The following is a 23158-nucleotide window of genomic DNA, read 5'->3' on the forward strand; positions in this document are numbered from 1 at the left end:
ATCTCCCTCCTGCCCAGGGAGGAAATAGTTTGAACCTGCTTTCAGCTGCTTTTCATCAGCAGCCTACTTGTGCAGGGAGAACAAAGAAGGTGCACAGGAGAAACTAAATGAGATGACAGATGAAGTCTGTAATTGTTAGGGTGGTGCGTACTCTACATGTATCTCTATATGACCCAGCCATGGCTGGAAGGAAGCTAATCACTTCATTTTACATTCAGTAATTGCCAGCAGGAGGGGTTCTTCTAGGGAACAATGGTAATTTGTCCTTTACTTGATGCTCATTTTGATTGTTAAGAAAATGTGTATGTGCAATAGAACGGGGAGTATCATGCTGCTTGGTGGTGACCCCAGCTGAAAGCAATATACCTTCAGTCTGCCCAAACGGATGCCTCACCAAGGAAGTTCTAATATGTTTCCTAAAATATTTGTTGTGAATACAACAGATTCACAGTCGGAGAGTGAGGCTTCTCCTGTGAAACGGCCACGGCTACTGGATGACAGTAATGACAGGCCTGAAGAAACCAGTCGATCCAAACAGAAGAGTAGACGCCGATGCTTCCAGTGCCAAACAAAACTGGAGCTAGTACAGCAGGAACTGGGATCATGTCGCTGTGGTGAGTACTGAGTAGTGTCCTAATGCAGCCGTGCTCGGTTCCCTAACAGACAGAGGTGGAAATACAGAGAACACTTGAGGTTTTTTGTCTTTCAAAAATACTTTTAAACAGAAGCTATAGCTTCCACCGGTAGCAAAAAGTTATAATTAGTTCCTGTCTAATTTCCCCTTTAAAATGTTGGCCTTGATGTACTGCCTTGTCTCAAGAGATCTCAGATGTTAATGAATTTAGCTTCAGAAGTCCCTGTAAGGCGGGAGAGCATCATACCCACTTGACAGGAGGAGAAACACAAAGCACATCAGCAAATATGCAAAGATGACAGGGTTTTTACAGAGCTTAAAGGAACATAGGTTAGCATCTACATTCTGATTTTATAATTCTATTATTATTAAAAAGGTAAAACCCAAAAAACCCTCTAATTTGAAAATGTTTTCATTCTTACAGTTAGCTGTTGAGGGGAAGACTTCTTGTTCACCATAAACTTAAAATCATCCAACCTGGCTTTTCCAGAGTTGATGACACTGTTCAACTGATTGAGCTGAGGATGATAATATCATGCAGGCAGCTAATTTGGGGTTTCACATTACATGCAAATGATCTTTCTGAAACAATAATTAATAGGACTAGATTCCAGAGGAGATGCTTTTTCATCGTTCATCACTAGTTCAAATGTGCTCATCAGACCCAGTGGTAACGCACATGGTAGTTCTACCTGCTGATTATTTTTTCATATAAGCATGTGTTGAAACCTTACACTTGTGCTCTCTGACCATGCTTGTATTGATATGTTTGCAGAAGTTTGTTCAGTTACTTCATTGTGTCTCAGCAGGAGCATAATTTCCAAAAGATTTGCATAGATGATAGGTGCAATTCACATTGCACCTGTGAAACGTAGAATATTCTACTAAAATGTTTTCTGGATAGAAGGCACACCCTTGTGAGCAGCAGTGGGGAGAGGAAGGGTTGGCTAAGCTGGTTAGAAAGACCCAGTGAGTGAATTCTATACCAAATACCAAATATCAAGCGAAGAGAAGCAATAGAAAGTTGCAAAGATTCCATGTTATACTTGGTTTTTTTTCTTCATCACCTGTCTGTCTTCAGCCTTTAGAGATCAATGTTGTGTTGGGCTCTTTTGAATGTGAGGCAGGCTTTGTTTCAGATACCGGAGCCCTGCCATAGAACTAACATACGTTATCTGTGAAGCCACCAAACATGAAATCAAAAGCTGTAATGTTAAAAATTCTTGTTACGGAAATCACATGTCTGGATACTTTGAAGTATCCAGTAACATTATTATCAAACTGAAGGAATTCAGCGCTATCAATGACACAGTTTGGTATGGCTCTTTCTGCTCAGCATGGTAGAATCAGGAGTTTCTGCTTTTAGTCTGCTGCTGTCACATATCAAATGACTGAGGCTGCTCACAGGTACCTGACTGAAATAGAAGAATCCTCCCTAATATTGGAAGCAAGAGTTTTATAATCTTGGGGAGAATTGGAGAAAAGATGCCTTAGCAATTTGTTACATCATTAATCTTTGCTACATTCTGCAAAGTTAGAGCTATGTAAGAGCAATAAAATTTTATTAGCAACTTTTTAAAGTCCTTCCATTGATAATTAATGTTTTTTAAATTATAAAATAAGACCTGCCCTCCCCCCCCTCCTTTTTTTTTAAAAAAAATGAATGGCAACTATATCTAGTTGGTTCCTCTCAAGTTTTCATGAGGTAATTCCACAATTCAACACTGTTGCAATATAAATGTTGTAGGAATTATTCTTTAAATTATTTCTACTGGATATATACAGCTTTATGGAAATAGCCCTGTTAAAGTTCATAAAATTTGTTAATAAAAGATCAATATGAAACCAAAAAAAAAAATCGGAGTTCCTCAGCAATAAGTGAGGAAATGAAAATTTGCACTCCTACAGTGCGTAGTACATACTATATAGTTTAAAGTATGTGTAATAAACATTTCTGTTCCATGCACTTAATGACAGAAATTAGAGGCAGGAGTCTATTTCCATGTTCACAACAGGGCTGAAAAGACTGGAGATCTTTGGTTTATCAGTGCAGCTGTAATTTTTCATTAATGCTGTATTCAGTGTGTATGTGTTATCTGTAACAAAATGTTCTCATGTGATGTCAAAGTAGGCATACCCTGCACTACTTACTTTTAATAATAATATTAATAAAAGCAACCAAAACCGTACCACTGAGCAACACAGGTGATCTTGGCTTCACATCACCTGAACTGCTTTACCAGTGCTCATCAGCATGTAGCCTTTATCATTTTAAAGCAGCTGCCTTTGCAACCATTCTCACTAACCTTGCCCTGCTATCTGTAACTGGGTTGCTTTAGGTCATGAATGACAAGCCAGATCACAAACCCTGGTGAGAGGGTGATGGGAAATGGGACAGAATAAATAAAATCTTTTTCATTTAGAAGTTTTCTAAATCCATATGTGATCAGGTTATCCTTTTTGTCATAATGTGAAGCACAATGAACTGGTGTAAAATAGGCATGTATATTCTTCAAAAGTAATGGTCAAGGTAGAACATTGTTTGATCTGGACTTTGGACCACTGCTATTAAATTCTTGGCGTCTTATTCCTTAACTGAAACAGTGGGGAAAAAAACCCAAGATGGAAAACCCCTCAACTTTAAACATTAAAAGAAATTCTGATAGTCAGAATCAACAAAAGGGCAGTCACAATCTTTAGAAGGACAAATGTATGTGTTTGCTTGGATGTAAGGAAAGAGGATTAACCACATAAATACCATGTTGTTCCAAAGCTGTGTTTGAAACACTGTTATTAAAATCCAAATTAACTCCACAGAGCAGCCATTTTATTGTTTGCTGTTACACGTGATCTTGTCTTAAAGTTCAAAGTACTGGAAATTATCTCCTTTTTTGGTGATGTGTCCTGGTGACTCTTCCAGTGAGATTTTTAGTGAGACATAGTGGAAAGAAAAATCTATACATACTGGACAATGTTTTAATATAGACATACCTGCAAATATTAATCCAGCATAACTGGGACTTGTGCGGCAGGGAACAACCTTTTTTAAAAGGGGACAGAGAGAGTGGGCTGCTGCTTTACACCAGATTCAGAGATCTTTGGGAGGTAATGCATTGGCTCTACTGTCTCTATAAGACCTGTGCAGAGGGAGGGGATGCGGCTGAGCTCGTTCCCTTGACACTGCATGGAACTGGAGACATATTTGACAGTGCTGCAGGGCTTTGCCATGACAAAAAACAATTCACTACTGAGAAGGGAGTTCCAGCAAGTTCTTCAAATTCAAACACAACATTTTTCAGATGTAGAAAGATCTGTTTATTTTCATACATGCATACTCTCAAGACCTTTTTTCATTCTGCTTCCCCTCTGTACAAGTTTTTAACTGCTGACAAGAAATTCACATCTCATAAATAATGCTTAAGAGCCATTGCTATATAAATTGAATGTGTTATGAATTGTGATGGGCCTTTTTGTAGTGTTCTGTGCCTGGAGCAGGAAGAACAGAGGATGTCATTTTCATTAATTTCTAATGAGGTGCCAATTAAAGCCAAGGAAGGAACTCAGAAGAGTCACAGAGCTCCCCTGAATCCTGTACCCTGGGGCTGTCAAACGAGCGTGCTGCCAAGCCTCCTCTGAAAGTTCCAGTAAATTACAAACTCATCCAGAGCGCACACAGACAAATTCAGCTTCCCTTTGATCTTCAAAAGAGCAATTTGTAAAACGAGTTCTGAGCCTTTTCACATGGTGAACTGGGAGAAGTGATAGGAATTGTTAATTGCTGATGCACTTTGCAAGCTTCAGCGAGAGAGAAATTTTAAAACGAATTCTCATTTTGTGCCTCTCTGATTGGATAACCTTTAAGTCAACACTACTAGAACAAAACTACCTTCCTGTGAAACACTTCTAGGTGACAGTTACACTAGGCATGTTTTCCAGACAGCAGTGTTCTCTAGTTTTGGGTGGGCCTTTCAATAGCTTAGTGTCTTATGATGGATAATAATTGTATTGAAATATTGTATTTATTTAATATTAGATTTAACAGGTAATTATACTGTCAAGGAGTTACAGGAATCATATTCTTCAAGTTACATTCTATTACAGCATTTCTGCTGGGAGTGTAAGAGGTCTGAAGTCAATCACCTATGATCCTTGATCTGAAAATTGTCGATTCAGTGATGTTATAAGCAGGCATTTACCACAGACTGGCTTTAAAGCTAGGGGCAGCGAAGTTGTGAGTGAAAGTAGCTAGAGAACACAGACTTCTGGAAATGTATTTTAGAAAAAGGCAGATTGATTATTTGCAAATTACACTATAAATTTATGGGCCTTGTCTTAGTTGCTTGACTAGATTTATGTTGCTACTAAATAGCGGTGTACATTTTTAAAAGATCTGAGTTGTAAGCTTCTAAGCCATAGAAATTATTTGCACAGAAAGCACAGCTTAGTTTTATGGCAGAGGCTTAGAAGTGTTTTACAGCAAAAAGTAGTTCTGGTATCACTTACTGTGTAAAGCCAACATGCAGAAGTCTGCAGTGGTCTTTAATATTGTTGGAATCGCTTAAGATGTATGAGGATAGTCTAGATGGTATTTCACATCTGTCATGTTAGATCCAGCCCTAGTAAGCAATTAAAGAAAAATTACTGCAGCATGCCAGCCCTTCAGCAGGTTTTGTGCAGAATGGTTTGCAATTTCTAGGCCACGTCCTAATGGACACGTCTGTAGCTCAGGCTCCGGCTGTCCAGAACTCTTGGCAATCAGTGGGGTGGCCCTGGAGAGTAAGCCTAGCTTTAGCTCCCAGTAGCAGTGCCTTACAGAGATGTTGCTGACTTGTTTGTGTGCTTCTCAGATAGGAATCTCAGGGGTTTTGTGTTCTTTGGCCAGAGTAGGTGCTTAATAGCACGGGAGGATGTTGAAACCTCCCAGTTTGATCAGACTTAAAAACATCTGCTCAGTTGTGGTGCAATCTGATCCAACAGTTGTTAGCAGTATTTCTTGTCTGTGTGGATGGGAAAGATTTTCTTGAAGTGTTACTGGCTTAGGTTGTGTTTTGACAAAGTATAATTTCCCAGAATGGAGAGAGACTTGAACAGTTGCATACTCACCGCTGCTCAGGGTGCAGACACGGCAGTAACTACTAACCTCGGACACGGGTGAAGGCAAAACACGTGGCTTTGCAATTTTTATTTCTGAGATGTTGGCAAATATTAACGTTTGTTCGTTTCTTGATTTGAAGGGATGCATGTTCACAAGTGGCCTCTACAGCAGCAAGACTCTTGAGTCAGGAAATGCGAGTTTAACTTTGCCGGTTAGCCAGAGCGCTGCCGCGCTGTGCTGAACGCGTGCCATGAGGGTGTAGCACGTTGTTGGGGCACACCATGGACTGCTTCTTTATCAGGGCATAACTTTCCTTCCTAATTAGTTAGGAGCTTTATGTGGCTATAACTTTGTCCACATAGCTCACTGTCCACTGCTTATTGTAATTGAGATCTAACTACTGAAGCACGTCTCTAGAAAAAGGACACAGGTTTTAGCCTTTGCAGTATACAGTGTGCTGGGCATCTCAGAGATGGCGCTGAATGTGACTTTAATGCAAACTGGATAGATGCCATGTTAAATTTTTATTAGAAGTTGGTGAAATACCTCATCAAAATGTGAGCAGAGTGGGTAAGATTATCTTGATAAAATGGTTTCTAGTTCTAAAAAGTTCAATAGCAAGCTGCTTGCTACAGCTTAGCAACACAGAAAATTAATATGTCTGAATAGTTGATAACTCAATTTCTACCCAACTACTTTGTTGCTTTTTTTCTTGTAAGGTTAATGCATAAAACCACTTAAGATTCTTCATTCTTTGCTTAGATTAGAGGAGGGGACAGGAAGAACAGAAAGTAAAGAGGCCATAGTAGTACAAGATGTACACGTTGCATAGTACAGTTGGCTTGGATGCCAAATTCATTCATGTAGGAAAATGAAAAAAAGATAAAGGAGAAGCTGAACTGTGAAGGAGTATAAAACAGGGAGGTAAAGCAACAAACTGGGTAATCTTAAGATTACTTGTCTAGAGGGGGGAAAAAACATGTAAATGAATGTTTAAGTACTTAGATTAAAAACAAACAAAAAAAATTAGGGGCAGTGGGACAGACTATTATAAATGCCTATTAATTAGATGAAAGGAATCATTGACAGAAACAGAGGTACTTCGGTTGATTGTTAAAATAAGAGAAAAAAACTTATTTGAAACAGCTCATCAAAAAACATATGTCCAAAAAAGTATGTGAAGTCTTCGGATTAATTTATATACAGGTATCAGTGCACCACATTCCTTTCTGTGTGAACAGTGATCATGAGGGAAGTTAATCATGGGAACAAAATCACAAATTTCAGAAGTTATTTGAAAAAAGTAGCTCAAAGGAAAGCTGACCTTAAGGTGATGAGGGAATAAGCCTGTGAAGAGCACATTTATCTTGCACTAGAACAATGTTAAAACTAACTGGCATTATATCTCTTACAAAATATCCTACATCCCAAACCAACTCCTGATTTAAGTCTGCTGCATTCTAAAGATAATTTAGTGCTTGCCAAATTATAAATAAATACATACATATATATATATATTTAAAAACTTAACAGTGGAAAGGACTTTGAAACATTGATGAGCAGATGCAAAATTAAAGGAGATTCAACCACCATGAGAAGGCCTTATAGCAAGTTGTAAAAATCTGTAATGTTGGCAGGGACAGGAACAAAACTTTTAAAAAATAATTGGCAAACATACCTTCTAAACCATTTGGAAACTTCTCTTGTATATATGTACACACATATACATAAGCATAGTAAGTGTAAGAGAGCTGTGGTATGTTACTATGCTTATTTTCTCACATCGCTGTTTTTAATTTAGTTCTATATAAATCTGTAATAACCTGGTGGAATTATTTTCTTGGGATTATTTAAAAGTGTCCATTGCTTTACTTCTGTTTTGGACTCCCACTAAGCAGAGGGGTAAGGAAAGAACAGACTCTTATCAAGCACTGAGCCATCAGAAACAAAACGTGTCCACACAGAAGAGACGGTACCCTTTTTTTACAGATACTGTAGCAGCAAGTCTCGCTGTGATTCAGTGATAGAGCAAGTGGAAGAAAAACAGCTGCAGATTCTTAACTTGTATACTGCTCATTCATAAACACAGGAGATGAGGCACTTGTTTGAATTGTGCCAGAGTAAATTTGGAATGATTTGATTTACTCAGTTAATTTAAAAATTATCTTCAAAAGGACAGGAAGAAACAAACAAACATGAATAGATAAGCAAAAAAAAAAAAAAAAAAGCAGCTGACAACTGCTTCATCATTGTACAAAGTAGTCCGACATGTATTGAAACTAATGTTTCTCTTAAAACTCAGTAAAATATTAAATCATGGTTCCATTTCCATTGAACCTTTTTCTGTGGAGGAGAATTTATAATGGTGCTAGTAAATTCACTTTCTAGATGGATAAGGTTTATCTGGTACAATGGCTTCAGGACATGATTATGTATTGGTATAATGGATGTACTTCCATTGATTAAAATTAAGTATGTGCACTGCTTCTGGAGATTGAGTCAACCACTTCAATAAGAAGTATTAAAGGAAAAATAAATCTTATTAGTAACTGGTTACATACTATAATTCTGGTGAGTCTTCCTGCCAGGCCTTAAGATGTACCCTCTTCAGCTGTCTTGTGTTGGCTGTTCTCCTAAGATAGCTGCTCCCAGAATAGTCCTTCTACCTCAGCCATTCCAGTAATGCTTAGCATCTTAGCTTACATTGCTGCAAGCATTTAAAAAAAAAACCCCAACAAAACAACCAAACAAAATCCCAGCAAGCAAACACTTACCCATTATAGCTCGAATTCAGACTCTAAGGGGGTTTTTTATTTTGTTTTATTTTAAAAACATATTATCCCAAGATGCTAATTAAATTGATAAGGAACAGGAGCTGTTAACTAAGGTTGGTCTCTCTGAGTAATATGTATTCTGAAAATACTAGAAATTAAACAGTTAAAAGCACTTGACTAATTGGTGTATCATGTGTCTAGGCTTTAGAAAAACTATTTACAGCTTTAAAAGTGTAAATGGAGTTCATGGTCTGCTTATAATTAGTCATCATGAAATACAGTTTGAAAAGGCTCTAGTATATTCCCCCAGCTTGTTCAAGTAATGTGGGTTTCTTACAGCATGTGCTGGTTTGGATTTCTTCCACCCTGCTACCTACAGTTCCACAACAGGTGACTCTTAATTTATAACGTATACTGACCCTGTTAACAGTCCCAGTCGATACGGGTAATGAAAATAGGTCAGTCAGTCTCTTAGGTCCTCGAGTTCTTCTTAAATAAAACAAGGTAACATGTTCCTTTTAAAAACAAAACAAATAAAAAGTGGTTTTATTTTGATAGTACTGATGTGGTAATGGTGAGGGGGGAAAAATAAGGATTTTGTTGGTTGCTGCATTAGGTCTCTTCTTTCATACATGCTTGTGCTGTGGTTACAGAAGAAAGAAGCACATGCATAAAGTGAAAGGAGATGCAATTTTAATTGTCTTGTATGCATGAGACACAACGCCTAGTGAACTTGAACATAAAAATCTAGCTGAGACTAGCTGATTTCTAATTCCATCTCCTGCAGAACCTTTGGAGAATCAATTTGCTCAGTCTTTGCGTCATTTTTTTATCAGAAAAAAATGAAGGTAATAGCCACCTACTTGCCAGATGTTAAAGGAAACATTTTTGAAGGTTAAAGTGCTCTACCTTTCTAATCAAAATTCTTTCTTCACAGTGTTCTTATTTATCCAGAGTCCCACAGGCACATGTTATAGCTTCACCAGAACTGTGCACCTTGAAAACTTCTGCCAGTCGGCAGGAGGCTGCAGCAGTCTGTTCTCAAAAGGAAAGATACGGCCTAGAAAGCATCCCCCTCAAAGTGAATCAGACATATCTGCCCATATGTTAATGAATAGCTATGCACCTATGTACTGATTTTACTAATGTGCTTGATATTTCAAGTAAACGTAGCAGGCTCAAAAATACGCCATAATCTGACAAATCCTGAAGGAACATTACCAGCTAGTTCAACAACTATGAAGTAAGGTTTAGGTAGGGAAGAAAGATGAGTGAATTTTGTTGGTGGAAGTCTTAATTCTTCATAGGAAGAAGTGGGGAAAAAACATTACACCATTTGCTGCATCAGAACTGGGAGGAGAAAGGATATTGAAAGGAATTGTTAAAAGTTTGCCTTGAAAAGTCAGGGTATTTTCCCTACAAACCAAATAACTAAAATATTACCTAAAGGAAAATGCCACCCGTGGCCTTGAATTCAATATCTAAGGTATAAGACAGCGTTGAAACTGGGACTGGAGTGAGACTACATGGTTCTGTGCTAGAGTTCTCTACTAGGTTGCTGGGACCTTCTAAGGAAATGGCATAAAGATTAGTGTGCACCTGTTCTCACAGGAATAAAAAGAATAGTGTTAGTGTCAGAGGCTTTTGCTATTAAGTATTTCTTGCCTTGGAGAAAAGTTTCAAGAGCTGAAAAACTGTATTTATGGATATTCTAATCACTAAGCTACAGCATTTTCTTCAGTAAGGTTTTAAAAGTGATACATTTATTTAATTGTATCATTTTATGTATTGAATTGAAAATGTTTACCTACAGAAGTGTTCACAGCTGTTAAATGTTACTGAGTTGCTGAAGGCTGCTCAGATATATGCATAAGTGTTGTACAGGGTGTCCTGCTGTATTCGGAACAAGCAGGAGTAGGGAACGTTATGTAAATCTTCGCATCCCCAAAAAAAGGGGAAGGGTGGAATTGTACGTCGCTCTAAGCATTTATTTTCCTTTATGGTATAAATAGAGCTTCTGAATGGAGCTCTGATTCTCTTTGGTTAGAAGAATTACTCCTGACAGATGGCAAGAGGCTACAGCAATAGATGATTTGCGTGGAGCAGAATGTGTAATCTAAGGGACCTTGGACATAAGGTGTAAATAGGGGATAAAGATGTAAAATAAATTTCATTTAGGTTTAAAAGAAAGAGAGCTACTTCTCTCCAGTGATTTGGCCAGCAAGCCTAGCTGTTGCCAGACTGTGGATCGATACGGTGCAACCTGTAGAAAGCTATTTAAACCTAAGGCATTAATAACACAATTCAGGAAATATATTGAAAATCAAACCTGGAATCATATTCAGCATGTGATGATTTGCCGTTAAAATATATGCAGGATCCAGGAGAACAGTTAGAATTAATACAACACGTACAGTATGTGCATATAGACCCTTTCGTTATTCATTCCAGTTCTTCATTAGTAGCCTTATCCTTCCTGCATTTTCATTGGGCTAAACAAAATGATACACATACATTATTGAATCACTTGGTATTGCTTGCAATTTTAATTAAGTTACTGGGTACGCTTTGGCTTTTAATTAAATCCTCAGCTTCTGGAAGAAAAGTATTGGCTCAGGTGGGCTTAGTGTAGAGAGAATTCTAGAAGTATTAATACTTACCCAGCTCTTTTGAAAAGGTCAAACACTCTGTGCAAGGCTCTGCATTGATGCTAGCATAGTTCTGTCACCCACCTGCCCTTTCTCGGGAGACTTTTTTGTAAGATTTCACTGCTCTCAAATCTAAATATTCTGGGTGAGAAACAAGTACTTCTTTACATCCTGGTATAGCCTATGGAAAATCTGATTTTATAAGAGTACTACCATTTACAACAGTGTTACCTATTATTATGGTTTACCTCTACTTTATTAGGCATCTACTCTGTGACACTAGGATGACTTTTTGGTGTAATTCTGCTTTTTTACTGCATATCCTGTTCTTTGGATTCATTGTCCCACATCCTATGGGATATAACCTTGTGAAACTAGGAGTGATACGGGACGTGCAGTGTTGTTTCAGTGTGTTCTCAGCCCTGCACACATGGCAGTGAGTGTTTCTTTTACAAGTGTAGTGGTGATACTAACCTCTCCTGAATATATCATTGCAAGATCGTATGATAATTCAAAAACGCAAACTCTCTTCACCTATTTGAAGTCCAAAATTTTAATTTGGAACCTAGCTTTTCCTCTCCCTCAAGTTAGTTGTACATTGTTTACTGTCTGGCACCACTGTTGGATGCTGCAAGTCGTTGGGAGCAAAACGTTTCTTTGAAAATTCTCCTGTTAAACTAAACATTTAACTGGATTGTTTTTGCAGTTGTGCAAGTCTTTTGGAAAAAATGTTTCTTTTGGTTATATTGAGAATGTATGTGACACATTAAGATGCCAATTTCCGTGAAGTTGCATCCATCACCATAGATTAACTGGGGTCATACCCCAGTTCTACAGACATTTCACAACAGTGGTAACCCACCATTTGTGCTGGCTGGTAAGTCAAGTTGTAGTGTCACAACTACTGCTTGAGCGTGACTGCTGTGGGTTGCAACTTAGACCGAAAATTAAGGACAGCGTGTAAGGTTGGAAGGGGAGCCTACAGATTAAATGTGTAGGTCAGTGACTTCTGAGGTACAAAGTAGTTTAGAAGTGAGTATTGATTGCGTGCGGTACCTGTGGGAGTAATCATGCACCTAAGTTGCTCCGTCAGACTGTCTCTGATAGATGTTGGCCTTAACTCATGAATCCATAGTGAGTGAAGGAGTTGTGTTGTAGTAGTTACTCTTACGTGCATGTGTTCTGTAGAACAGGAAGAATATTTGGTCCAAACCAAAAGATTTAACCACTCTTACTTTGTGGTACATAGCAGAGCTGAGATATGATTCTGATTGACACCTGTGGTATTTAGTAAGACCTGACCCACAGCAAACTTTTTTAATTTCAGTTTGCTATTACAAAGCAGGTATGCTGTATTTATCACTTTAATTCATTGTGGATACTTTGAAGTTCAGAAATAATTTACTGAAAACAGTTCTGTTCCTGAAGATGCTCCTTACATCTGTGTAGGTGGTGTCCGCTAGAGCAAAAAGCAGGGCTTGAATCTAGGAGAGTGCCATATCTCAATTTTTCCCACTCCAAATACACTGTCTTCAAAGAAATAGGAAGAAAATTTCTTTTGAGAAGTTCTTAGTTCCAAAGTCAAGGAGTAGAATAGTGTCTTATGTTGAACTTCCTTAAAAATCGTGGATTCAAACAAAACCCTAAAAAATGAGCATGTGCTCTGTCCTCAAGTGGTATAAATTCTCTGCTCAATATTTGTGTCACATTCAATGTAGGAAAAAATGGTTTGACAGCTTTTTGCGCAAGTAGGAAGATAAATAGGAAAGTGAATTTGAAATTAGCACAAATTGGGATAAAACACAGTTTGTTTGCAGAGTCTCCACAGTGCAAAACCACATCTCTTGCGTGCTCCCTAAAGCGGCTTCCCAGGCTTATGATCTTCAAGAAAACAGGCAGAAGACACTTTCAAACACAAATTAGACGTGACTAAACTTGGAAATACAAAGTCTTTGCCTTGCAGTCTGAAGAATTCTTGCAGAATCTTTAACCATACCTGTCCAGTGGCTGTTACAGGATTAAGATGGTGTCATCTTTCTTTTGTATACAATTTCATCCATTCCTTTCCTGAGCATTTTCTTTTACTAATACCTTTTTTTGTGCATGCTCCACACATGCTGCTTTACCCTCTTTGTGGTACATAGCAAAGTAGAGCAAGAAAGGAAAAAAAGACCCCTGTTCCCTTATTTTCTCCTAAGCATAAACCCAGTAGTAGAGATAAAAAATGAATCTGCAGCATCTTGTAAGCATCCTGAGTCTCAGACATTAAATTTTATGTAGCATCACAGATGCCACAGGGCTGTGTGCTTCTAGCATGAAGCTGAGATTATGACTGATTTAAGAGAAGATGGAAGTCCCAAGTGCATGTCCAGTCTCAGGGACAGGTTGGCAGATTAAAAGAAACATTCTAAGATGTCTCATACCACCTTTTTTCTTTTCCACTTTTTGATTCCATTATTGATCATTTTGGTTGTCATGAGTGAGTATAGATGATCTATATAAAGAATAAAATATTGCAAGGCGTTGCAGTGACCATAGCAAAAGGTTAGAAAAATAAGTTAATAAGAAAAGTACACTTCTTCCTAATGTATGTTTCATGAATCTTTTGCAGCTGTGCTGTTTTTGAAGGAACATGGAACTGAAATGCCTTGAGAGGGCAATTTTTAAGATACTGTGCATTAATATTTGGAGACTTTTAACTCTGAGCCCTTCAGAGGTTAACATTCCCTATCCACTTTTCTTGGGGTGGAAATGATAGAAAGGACTGCCTCAAGCTATGTTTTGTGGAATTTTAGTAAATACATCTATTTGGTTGAAAAGCTTCACCATAATGTGGCTTACTCCCCTTTCCCCTTGAGAATGAATGACAAGATTCCTAGCCAAGTTATTCCGAACTACTTAGCACTTAACCAAAGTCCACAACATCTTGTAAATCTGGGAACAGAACAGTTTAGCTGACTTCTTTCCAAATGCATGTCGTTTAGTGTGTTGAGATTTGGGTTGGTTTGGTTTTATAGAAAATGTCAGTAAAACTGAGGGTTCCTTGAGTTCTATAGTGAAAGCTGACCATACCAATGCAGAGCACTCCCCACAGATGAGAGAGAAGAGGTAATTAAGAGTATGTGCAAGAATGGAGCCATCTAGAAGGAAAATAGTACAAGATATCAGCAGACTGGAATATTTTTATACTGTAAAATAGCAGTGCGTGTAGGCTACACTGGACATTTTGCGAGGCTGGACTATAGCGCACTTTTACAGCCTTCTGTAATAAGGTTGAAAAATCTCCAAAATACTAAGGGGAGCAAGCTGGGTTACATTCAAATCCAGAAAACAAATGTTTTCTGAGGTACTGCATGTACAAGTCCTTAGGATCTTGCTTTGTATCTTGGCAGCTATTTGTTCTACTCTTACATTCATTTCTTACCTATTTCAGGTCTTGAAAAAAGGAAAAAAATATTTCCTCCCACATTTTTTTAATAGCATGTACAGTATGTTAAATCATTTTTCCGGTTGGAAGGATGGGGAAGATGCGTAAGTGTTGTTTGGGGATTACTAGACACTTTTGGAGAATGATGTCCAATTATTCTGAACAGTGCTGCAGTAGCATGATCTAATCTTCTCTGCTGGCTAATCTGCCTGCTTTTGCTGTGGTGTATGATATCTTGTACGTACGTTCACCTTTTAAAGATCCATTAAAATCTGTTCTTGCACAGGAATCTGCATATGGACTCACACATACCTTGTTAGATAATACACCTTTGATAGAGAATTTTTGCAGCACCTTCATCTCTCAAGGTTACAAGGTACTTGTAAGTTGTTTGAACCTCTTGATTAGAATCTCAAATTAGCAAGAAAGGTAAAATTTCTTGTGAAGCATGTGAAGAACCAAAGCACACAGCACAGAATTCTGCACAGGAATAAGTCTATGACATTGTTAAGACTGCTTTTGACTAGGCTTTGTATAGAGGAGCTATACAAACACAAGTGGTTTACTAAATAAAATTTGCAAGTGGCGTAAGCTGCAAATACTGGCAGTTTTGAACTGCCTTTTGACTTGGGAATGATAAATAGCAGTACTAGTGGGCAGGTAAGATGATTTAAAACTGTCAGAAGCTCTGATTTTGTACGGTAATACTGACTTCAGTTTCTTTTACCTACCAATGGGAGCTTCTTTGGATGAATCAGAAGGGGTCACTGTAGTATATAAGGCTAAACTTCCAGAGTGGTTACTGTATGACATGAAAACATCAATGTTTAGCTTGAACAATTAAGGTGATCAATGGTACTTGGTAATGGCTCCGTCTTTTAACGTCAGCAATGATATTAGAATGGTTTAGCTTTTAGAAATGTAAAAATGTATCTCTACTTAAGCGAGGTTCAGTTTTCTTCAGTAGATAGAACGACTGTATTAACCATGTGACACATCCGCTGTATGGCAAAGTCCAAATATGCTCTCTGTCCTTAAAAAACAAAGTATGAATATACTGAATATCAGGGTACTTGTGGCAGCATGCAACTGCTTTTTAGATAATATACATCAAGGTGTTTCAAACAGGAACACTTTTAAATGTTTTTAAGTCACTTTGTAAATGACTTAAGTTGTATAAATATTTAATAAGCTTGTTTGGAGCTTCCACCACTTTTCAAAGCATGCTCACAAACAAAACAAATCTGTCATCTTGTAGCAGCATTCTGACTGTCTCGTCAGTGAGATCAGGACCACAGTCTCTGGGTGGGAGAAAAAGGAGTTTCCTTTCTCTTACAATGCTCTTCATGTAACAGGGATCATTATATTTATTATGTATTTTATGTAACAGTGTGGTGTTTCTCTAGCAGTACATAGGAAGAGTCTGGGACTCCATGCCTGGCCTGGGACATCCACTACAGTAGTCCCACCACTGTACTGTGCTTCTCCATTGGCAGTCTGCAGTAATCCAATTATTGAGTATTTTTGCCATGTTCCAGAAAGTCTGACCACATTCTGTTGGGTTAAAAAAGAGGGGGAAAAAAGAAATTCAACAAAATCAGGGACCTCCAAAATTACAATTTGGTTTTTGTGTTGTGGATGATTATGCCATTTAGTTGAATTGTTTCTGATGCTTTGCATATGATTTTATTGGTATTTTAGCAGCTTACTCTCTTCAGAATTTGAAGACAGAAAGTTAAGATTTGAATGTAGGTTTTAGATGAAGTACTTGCTTGTTGTCAGGCCATAGTTCCATCTAGCCAGTGCTCTTGAATGTAACAATGAGGGAAATACAGTCATTTTTCATCATCACTCACACATAGCAAACTGTAGTCTGTATTGTCTGGTCTTGAATATGGAAGATTATTTCGTTTTCTGTCCTCTCCAGTTGCCTTTTCCCAGCAGATTCCTCAGGAATAATGAAAGCAACTTTACAGTTGCTTGTGTGCAATCTTAAACTTCCTAAACACAAAATATTACATTTTTTGTATATGTCCTATGCAAAAGACTCATACACCTGTTTGGGCACAAGTAAGGCAGAGATGGTACAATGCTTTAGGGTTTAGCCATGTATGCTCTGGTGATGAAATGGAAATAAGGGTTTTGATGATACATTGTGAAGTAGTTTCTGGGGTACTTACAGGATCTCAAAGGTTTTGAGGCACTACATAATGTTTTTTCCAAAATGTTGGCATTAGAGGCCTGAGGAGTAGGTGATTCATGGTTTACTTCTAAGATCAGAAAACAACCATTGCAATGCTGTGAGATGTATTGTTACATTTACTAGATGGAAATCCTCTATGCTTGGAGTGGAACTCTAGCATATTTTTGGTTGATGACTAGGGTAAACTAACTTTAGTTGGCAGATGGATTCCTTTTTCCAGTGCTCTTTCCCCTAGCAGAAAGTGATTTATTTTGCCTTTAAGTTCTAGTGTGGTAAAGGAAGCATTTCTGCAGTAAAATCCTTTAGGGGAGACAACCTGTATTTGATACATTCCCATAATGAACTTAACAATAAATACACCGCAAGGGTTCATTTATCTAACTTGCTTTATAACCATAAAAGCAGAGTTCTCGGGAGAAAAGGTTTCACCTCTAAATACGGATTGGTTTTAAGGATCAAAATAGAAGAACATATATTGGCCTTCTGCCCCAGTGCACATAACTTAATAATGGAACTGTTGTAAAAACTGATGGTCTTGATAAAACAGCAGGCACCTGTGCACATGAAGACCACAGAATGTCCACTCTAATTTCCAGACCAGTGAAGAAGCAAGTCGTGAATTTTTGTATATATCCACTCTGAATTAATGAAAAATTGTTCAGAACTACTGTTACTCAACTTGATACTATATAACAGTATTCAAGTCCTTTAAATTTTAAATAAAATACACAAAGATGGTGACTTAGGCATTTGGAGTAAGGGACTAAAGATCTGAAGTCTCTTTTCGGAAATGAGACTTCCAGAAGATCCCCATTACTAATTCAACAATCATAAACCCCCTCCGTAAGAACAGCCAATATAGCAAAACCATTTTAATAGTGTTCAAAATGTGCTTGGGTATTCTTTCATTAGGTATTATCAGTTCTAATCAGCAGTACATACTTAAATAGATATGTGAATGACAAGTTTAGATCGTTTAGTTGCTGAAATTAGAAATACTTTTCCCATAGTCTGGGAATATGAAAATCACCTGCCATTCTTTGTGGACAGTTATTGAAATGCTGTTCAAGAATGCGTAAGGAAACTTGACAAACAGAAAAAGAAATAATCTGTTTCATCTGGAATAAATATAGCATGCAGTACGGATCTTCCTACATGAAAACAGGTGCTATAAAAAAAACTAAAAGGTGTTCAAAAAAGAAATAAAGGTAGGGCAAAGCACAGAACAGAATGTATTGGGGGTGGCAAATTAGAAAAGAACATCATGAAGTTATGCTCATCCACAAAAGGCAGGATGCTTTGTAGACCATGAGGAGATGGGGCAATTGAAAGGTCATGTTCAAAAGTGATAGGTCATGTTGTATATCTATTCTAGAGTTGTCAAAAGGGTCTTGTTGAAGCTGCATAGAAGATTGTAAACCTGTTCAAGATCTCTTCTAAATAATGTTAAATAGCATTTCTACTTGAGTTAATCATGTGCAGACATCTGTATGACTATCAGGATTTAAAACCAGTTTTTACCTACAAGGGACTGAAATTACTTCAGCCCAATCCATATATGCAGGGGTTCTTGCATGTGCTTGTTACACATCCGTTGCAGATAAGATGATGAACTTGATTTTTTGAGCTCATCTAGTTGGGTATTTATGTGTTCTTGTGCCTGCACTGGATGTTGGTTCAGTAATTTGAAGTCTTGCTTCAAGAAATAAGGGAAGCCTTCAGACCATGTTTTCTCTAAGAGAGAATTGAGTGAAGTGCCTGTTCCGTATTGAGATGATGGTCCAAGAGTGTTTTTATTTTAACATTCAGAAACCTTGAATTTTTGGCACCTCAAGAAAGGTATTTGGAGTGTGGTATGACCCAGATTGAGATGGAAGTGAAGGCAATGATCACAAGGGGCAAGATACGTATCAATTCAATCTGCATCTTTCTGTCCGTATTTCTGAATTCCACGTACCAAATACAGAAAACTTGTCTTTTTTGCTTTGTTCCTAGAATTGTGTTTCAATGCCAGGCACAGATAATAGACATGAATTTTCATAGCTGGTGCTTTTGAAACAAAGAGCAAAGATAAATCGGATTTTTTTCCCCATTTTTTTTTTTTTTAATCATTGCATGTGCGATACTTTTTCCCTTTCTGTTTTCTTAACAATTACACTAACATAAAGGTAGCCTGTTCTCTCCTACAATTGATGTTTTTATAGTCCAGGATCTTGAAATACTTTACACATGTATTTTAATATATGTTTGTGTGTATGTGTATATATATATATGCACAAACACAGGATCTCTCAATCAGTCACTCATTTTTATCCTTTTTTGTCTCAAATATCATCATTTTATGGTTTTAATATTTTTTGAGCATTCAAGGAGCAGCAGTAACGTAAAGCATTCAGTGAGAGGCAGTGATGCTCTTTGCACCATCAGACATGAAAAATATTACAGCATGGGTGATTTCATACTTTGTTTCATATATGGTGGAGTACCATGAGCCCTGTAACTGTGTAACTCTTTTCCATACTGTATCATCTTAGTACTGCTTATCACTGTGTAACATCCATTTTAGAGGTAGAAAATCTGAGGCAGTTTCTTTACTGTTATAAAATGTTAGGGCTAAATAAGAAAGAAGCCAAATTTCTTTGTAGACTAGAAAGAGGTGGCTACTGAAGATGCCCTCCTCACCCACAGGAAAAATATTGACATGTGTTCCTGAATCACATGCTGCCTGGAAAACTGAGTAACATTGACTGCATTTAGACAAAGAGACAATAGCCCTCATCTTTTCCATTACAGACAAGATTATGTGGTTTGACATATCCCTATGTCAAATGCCTGTTCACCCCCCGCAGTTAGTGTCAGAACAGTTCACAAAGTGAAGCTTCTGCAAACTGGAATAGCAGCAGAGCAGTGAGCTCTCCTGCAGTCGCTGTGAACTTGGGGTGCTGGCAGTAAGGAGGAAGCAAGGTGCTTAGATGTAACAGTCCTGACTTGAATGCCTGCTTGGGAGCTCAGCCTGAAGTACCATAGGCATGAATTCCAGAAACAAGAACCAACTCCACATAAAGTAGGGAAGATTTCAGTGAAGATGATCAGCACCTTTTTTTAAAAAAAAAATTAGCTTTGTTACTGTCTGGGCATAGCTAGTTTAGATTATTTTGGGGGTTCCTCTATAAGGTGAGAGGATGGCAAATAAAGCCCCAAACCTCATACGACTTGAGCTTTGATACTGCATTGATAAATACTTTAAAAAATGCAATAAATAACCCAGTATTTATTAATAACCCATAGGGAAGATCAGTAAAAACTTAAAGCTGGTGTTAATTTTTGAGAACAGTCATCCGCCAGTAGATGATCCTTTACCTGTGATTCAGGTAAGAATCTGCCACTATAACCAAGTCCCTAACTGTTGTGGTTTTTTCTCCCTTTCCATGGTAGGTTATGTGTTCTGTATGTTACATCGCCTGCCCGAACAACATGACTGCACGTTTGACCACATGGGACGTGGACGTGAGGAAGCCATTATGAAAATGGTGAAACTGGATCGGAAAGTAGGGAGATCTTGCCAACGCATTGGCGAAGGATGTTCCTGAGTGCAAGACTGCAACCAAATGCTGTTCTCTTAGTTCACTAATGTTAGCCTTATTTAGGACAAAGTCAGCCGGACACCTTGTACTAGGCAAGTTTCAGACTACAGCCAATCAGTTTCCTTTCTTTAGCCAACCGTCCTGGTACTGTAGTTTAGGGTTGATGGTGGTTGAAATTGATTTCTGGCTGGTTACTAAGGTGCCTGCTAGCCTCCCTATAAAAATAAACCATGAAGAAATATTATTTTTGAGCATGGCTAGTGGTTTTAAACAAAACAAGAAAAATCCAAAGGCTTCTGTTATTGCTGGAGTCACTCTAAAAGCCTTATGCTGGAAACATTCCAGCTGCAGAGTTAAAACAAATAGTTGTATAGACGCTGGTGTAAAAGTTTGCTATGCACATGGCTTTCGGACAAACTGTTTAATGTGCAGCCTTTCACCTCTTCACTGCTAGTGAATCTTGAGGAGGTGAAATACTACTAAGAGCAGCAACTGTAGCTGCTTAAGCCCAGAAGACCTGACTGGTCACTCGTGCCTTCATCGCGTGTGGCTTTTGAGTTAGGCAGCGTCACCAGCATCAGGGATTCTTTTGGGGTAGGAACATCTTTCTGGTTCTTCCCAGGAAGCCAAAAAGAAAGGGGGACAGAGATTCTTATGAAAAATTTTTATATCTATCTTACTATAAAGAACCTATCAGGGTTTTGGTTTGTTTTTTTTTTTTTTTGTTTTGGGGTGGTTTGTTTTTGTTTTTTTTTTTTTTTTTCTCCGTTAAATTATGATCTCACTTTAAAGCAAACTCCATCCCAGAGCAGTAAATGGTGCATACTTTTTACATGGCATCCACAGAGATTCTATGAGTTGTGTGAACAGATTCCACATACCTTGAGCAGTGCAGCCATTCCCACCGGCCGAAACCTGATTGGCTCTTGTTTGCCTTTTGCTAAGTGCAGGTATCTGATAATTGATCAAATAAGGCTAATTCACAGCACAGTAGCCATGGCTGGATTCTACAGACTGACTTTCTGTAGCTAGACTTATATATTGGGGGAAAAAAAAGGACATTTTGTAGCAAACGGAATTCAGTAACAGTATTGGGGAACAACCGGTAAAACACCCTTTATCAGATTGAGTTTGTGTTCCTCGCTTCCAGAGTGTCAATGAGATAATCAAACGGGCGATGCCCGCCCGCTTTCTATGCAGCTGAACGCTCTCATGAAAATCTCTGCCCGCATCTATTGCAAAGCAAGTATAGCAAGCGAATGTGAAAAGCATTACATGGAGTAGAATGTTTTTGGATCTGTTTAGACCTATGGTTCTGTATTATGGTATGTCACACCGAGCTGAGCTGAGCTGAATTGCACCAGTCTTGTCAGTTTGGAAACAAAAAAGCAACCACAATAGCCGCTATGTCTCCTGCTGCCTAACAGGGTTTATGCAGGTAAAAAGGTTGTGTACCGATGTGGCCCAGCTTAATCCCGAGTGAATTTAGCTTCTCAGTCTATTAGTGTGGTATTAACAATCAGGTAAATTTGTAAGCAAACCTGAGGGAAGGAAGGATTTTGTCTTATCTTCAAATACTGGGCAGGTACAAAACATCGGAGGGGTGAAGTAACGCGTCACTTGAAAAAACCCAGTGTTTTGGGACTAAGCTTGTATGAGTCATCCTCCATTTCACTTGTTGCAGGTAACTAACTCCTTATAGGCCAAATTATATTGTTACTTCGGTAGCCAGCTAGGAGCATTTTAACAAGGAGACAACTCATTTAAAAAAAAAAAGAAGAGTATATATATACACGTCTCTCCACACACACTCAGCATCTGACTGTATTAGCGTTAATTAACCATGAAGCAAATCAGAAGTGTCCCATCATTATAAAATGCAAGCTATCCAAAAGGCAAGCTGTTTTGTTGGTTTTTTTTTTAATTCTTGTTATTATTCAAGAATATGAAACCAGCAGCAAAATCTTCTGTAATGTGCTGCATTTTCAGGAAGTGGTCCTGGTGAGAGGGACTGTCCAAGGATGTGATTTACATTTGCTGTGAGGAGTTTAAAAAAAACACGGATTTTGGCGGCTGCTGTGATACGCACTTTCTTTTCCTACAAAATCCTGTCATAGCATTTGATGGGCATTCTGATTGATACACAAGACTTTTCTGCATTAATACTGAAGATGCTATTTTGTTCCTTCTTAATATTCTCTTTAATCTCGTTACAAGTGCACAGACGGTTTCAAGGTGGCTCTTGAGAGAACACTACTTAAAGTTCATGTGAATTATGGACAATGTTCACTTTAAAGAAAAAGTTGGGGAGGGGGTTGTTCCTTTGCAGTATCTGTTCTGTGAAGTTTGTTAAACGTAAAGAAAGCTTAAGTTCTTGTATCTTAAAAGAAGATCTTATTTAACCCTTTTGTGTTCTAGATTTACTTACACATGTAGCCTAGAGCTCAGTTTTAGTTTAACATTGTGAAAATATTAAAAGAATCTTGTAACTTTATTCTTTTTCCTCATGCTAAAAAAAATTAAACCAATCAGATTAAAGTTTGAATTCCTTTCTGCCTATTCCAACAGATTTTGCTATTTTGCACCATTTCTGCTGTAATTTCATGTAAGAAATATGAATGGGGAAAATACCAATTTTAGGTCAGTAACGTTAAGCTGAATTTACAGTTGGTGGAAGGTGGACAGTATTTTCTGCTGGTTTGGAAGGGGAGGATAATATTTCTGCCGGCTGTCAAGTTTTAGTGATTTATTTGTAAGCAGATCTGGCTAAATCTACTGTAGCCAATTTGCTTA

At 38.0% G+C, this 23158-nt stretch overlaps 1 protein-coding gene across 4 annotated transcripts in view; it reads left to right on the forward strand.

Annotated features, from left to right (window-relative positions):
• ZFAND3 (zinc finger AN1-type containing 3) overlaps positions 1-22932 on the forward strand; it is a 145678-nt gene extending 122746 nt beyond the window's left edge. For 3 of the 4 annotated variants that reach the window (XM_037405153.1, XM_037405154.1, XM_037405155.1), the window contains 2 exons: positions 444-614; positions 20217-22932. In XM_037405153.1, the coding sequence (XP_037261050.1) occupies positions 444-614; positions 20217-20371 (326 nt within the window). In that variant the 3' untranslated portion in view covers positions 20372-22932. Of the gene's footprint in view, positions 1-443; positions 615-18590; positions 18837-20216 lie in introns of those variants that run through there. The other variant, XM_037405156.1, reaches the window with a different exon arrangement.
• Positions 22933-23158: the final 226 nt, after the last annotated feature.

The sequence above is a fragment of the Falco rusticolus genome, chromosome 12 (genome assembly GCF_015220075.1).
Source record: "Falco rusticolus isolate bFalRus1 chromosome 12, bFalRus1.pri, whole genome shotgun sequence".
Taxonomy (NCBI): Eukaryota; Metazoa; Chordata; class Aves; order Falconiformes; family Falconidae; genus Falco; species Falco rusticolus.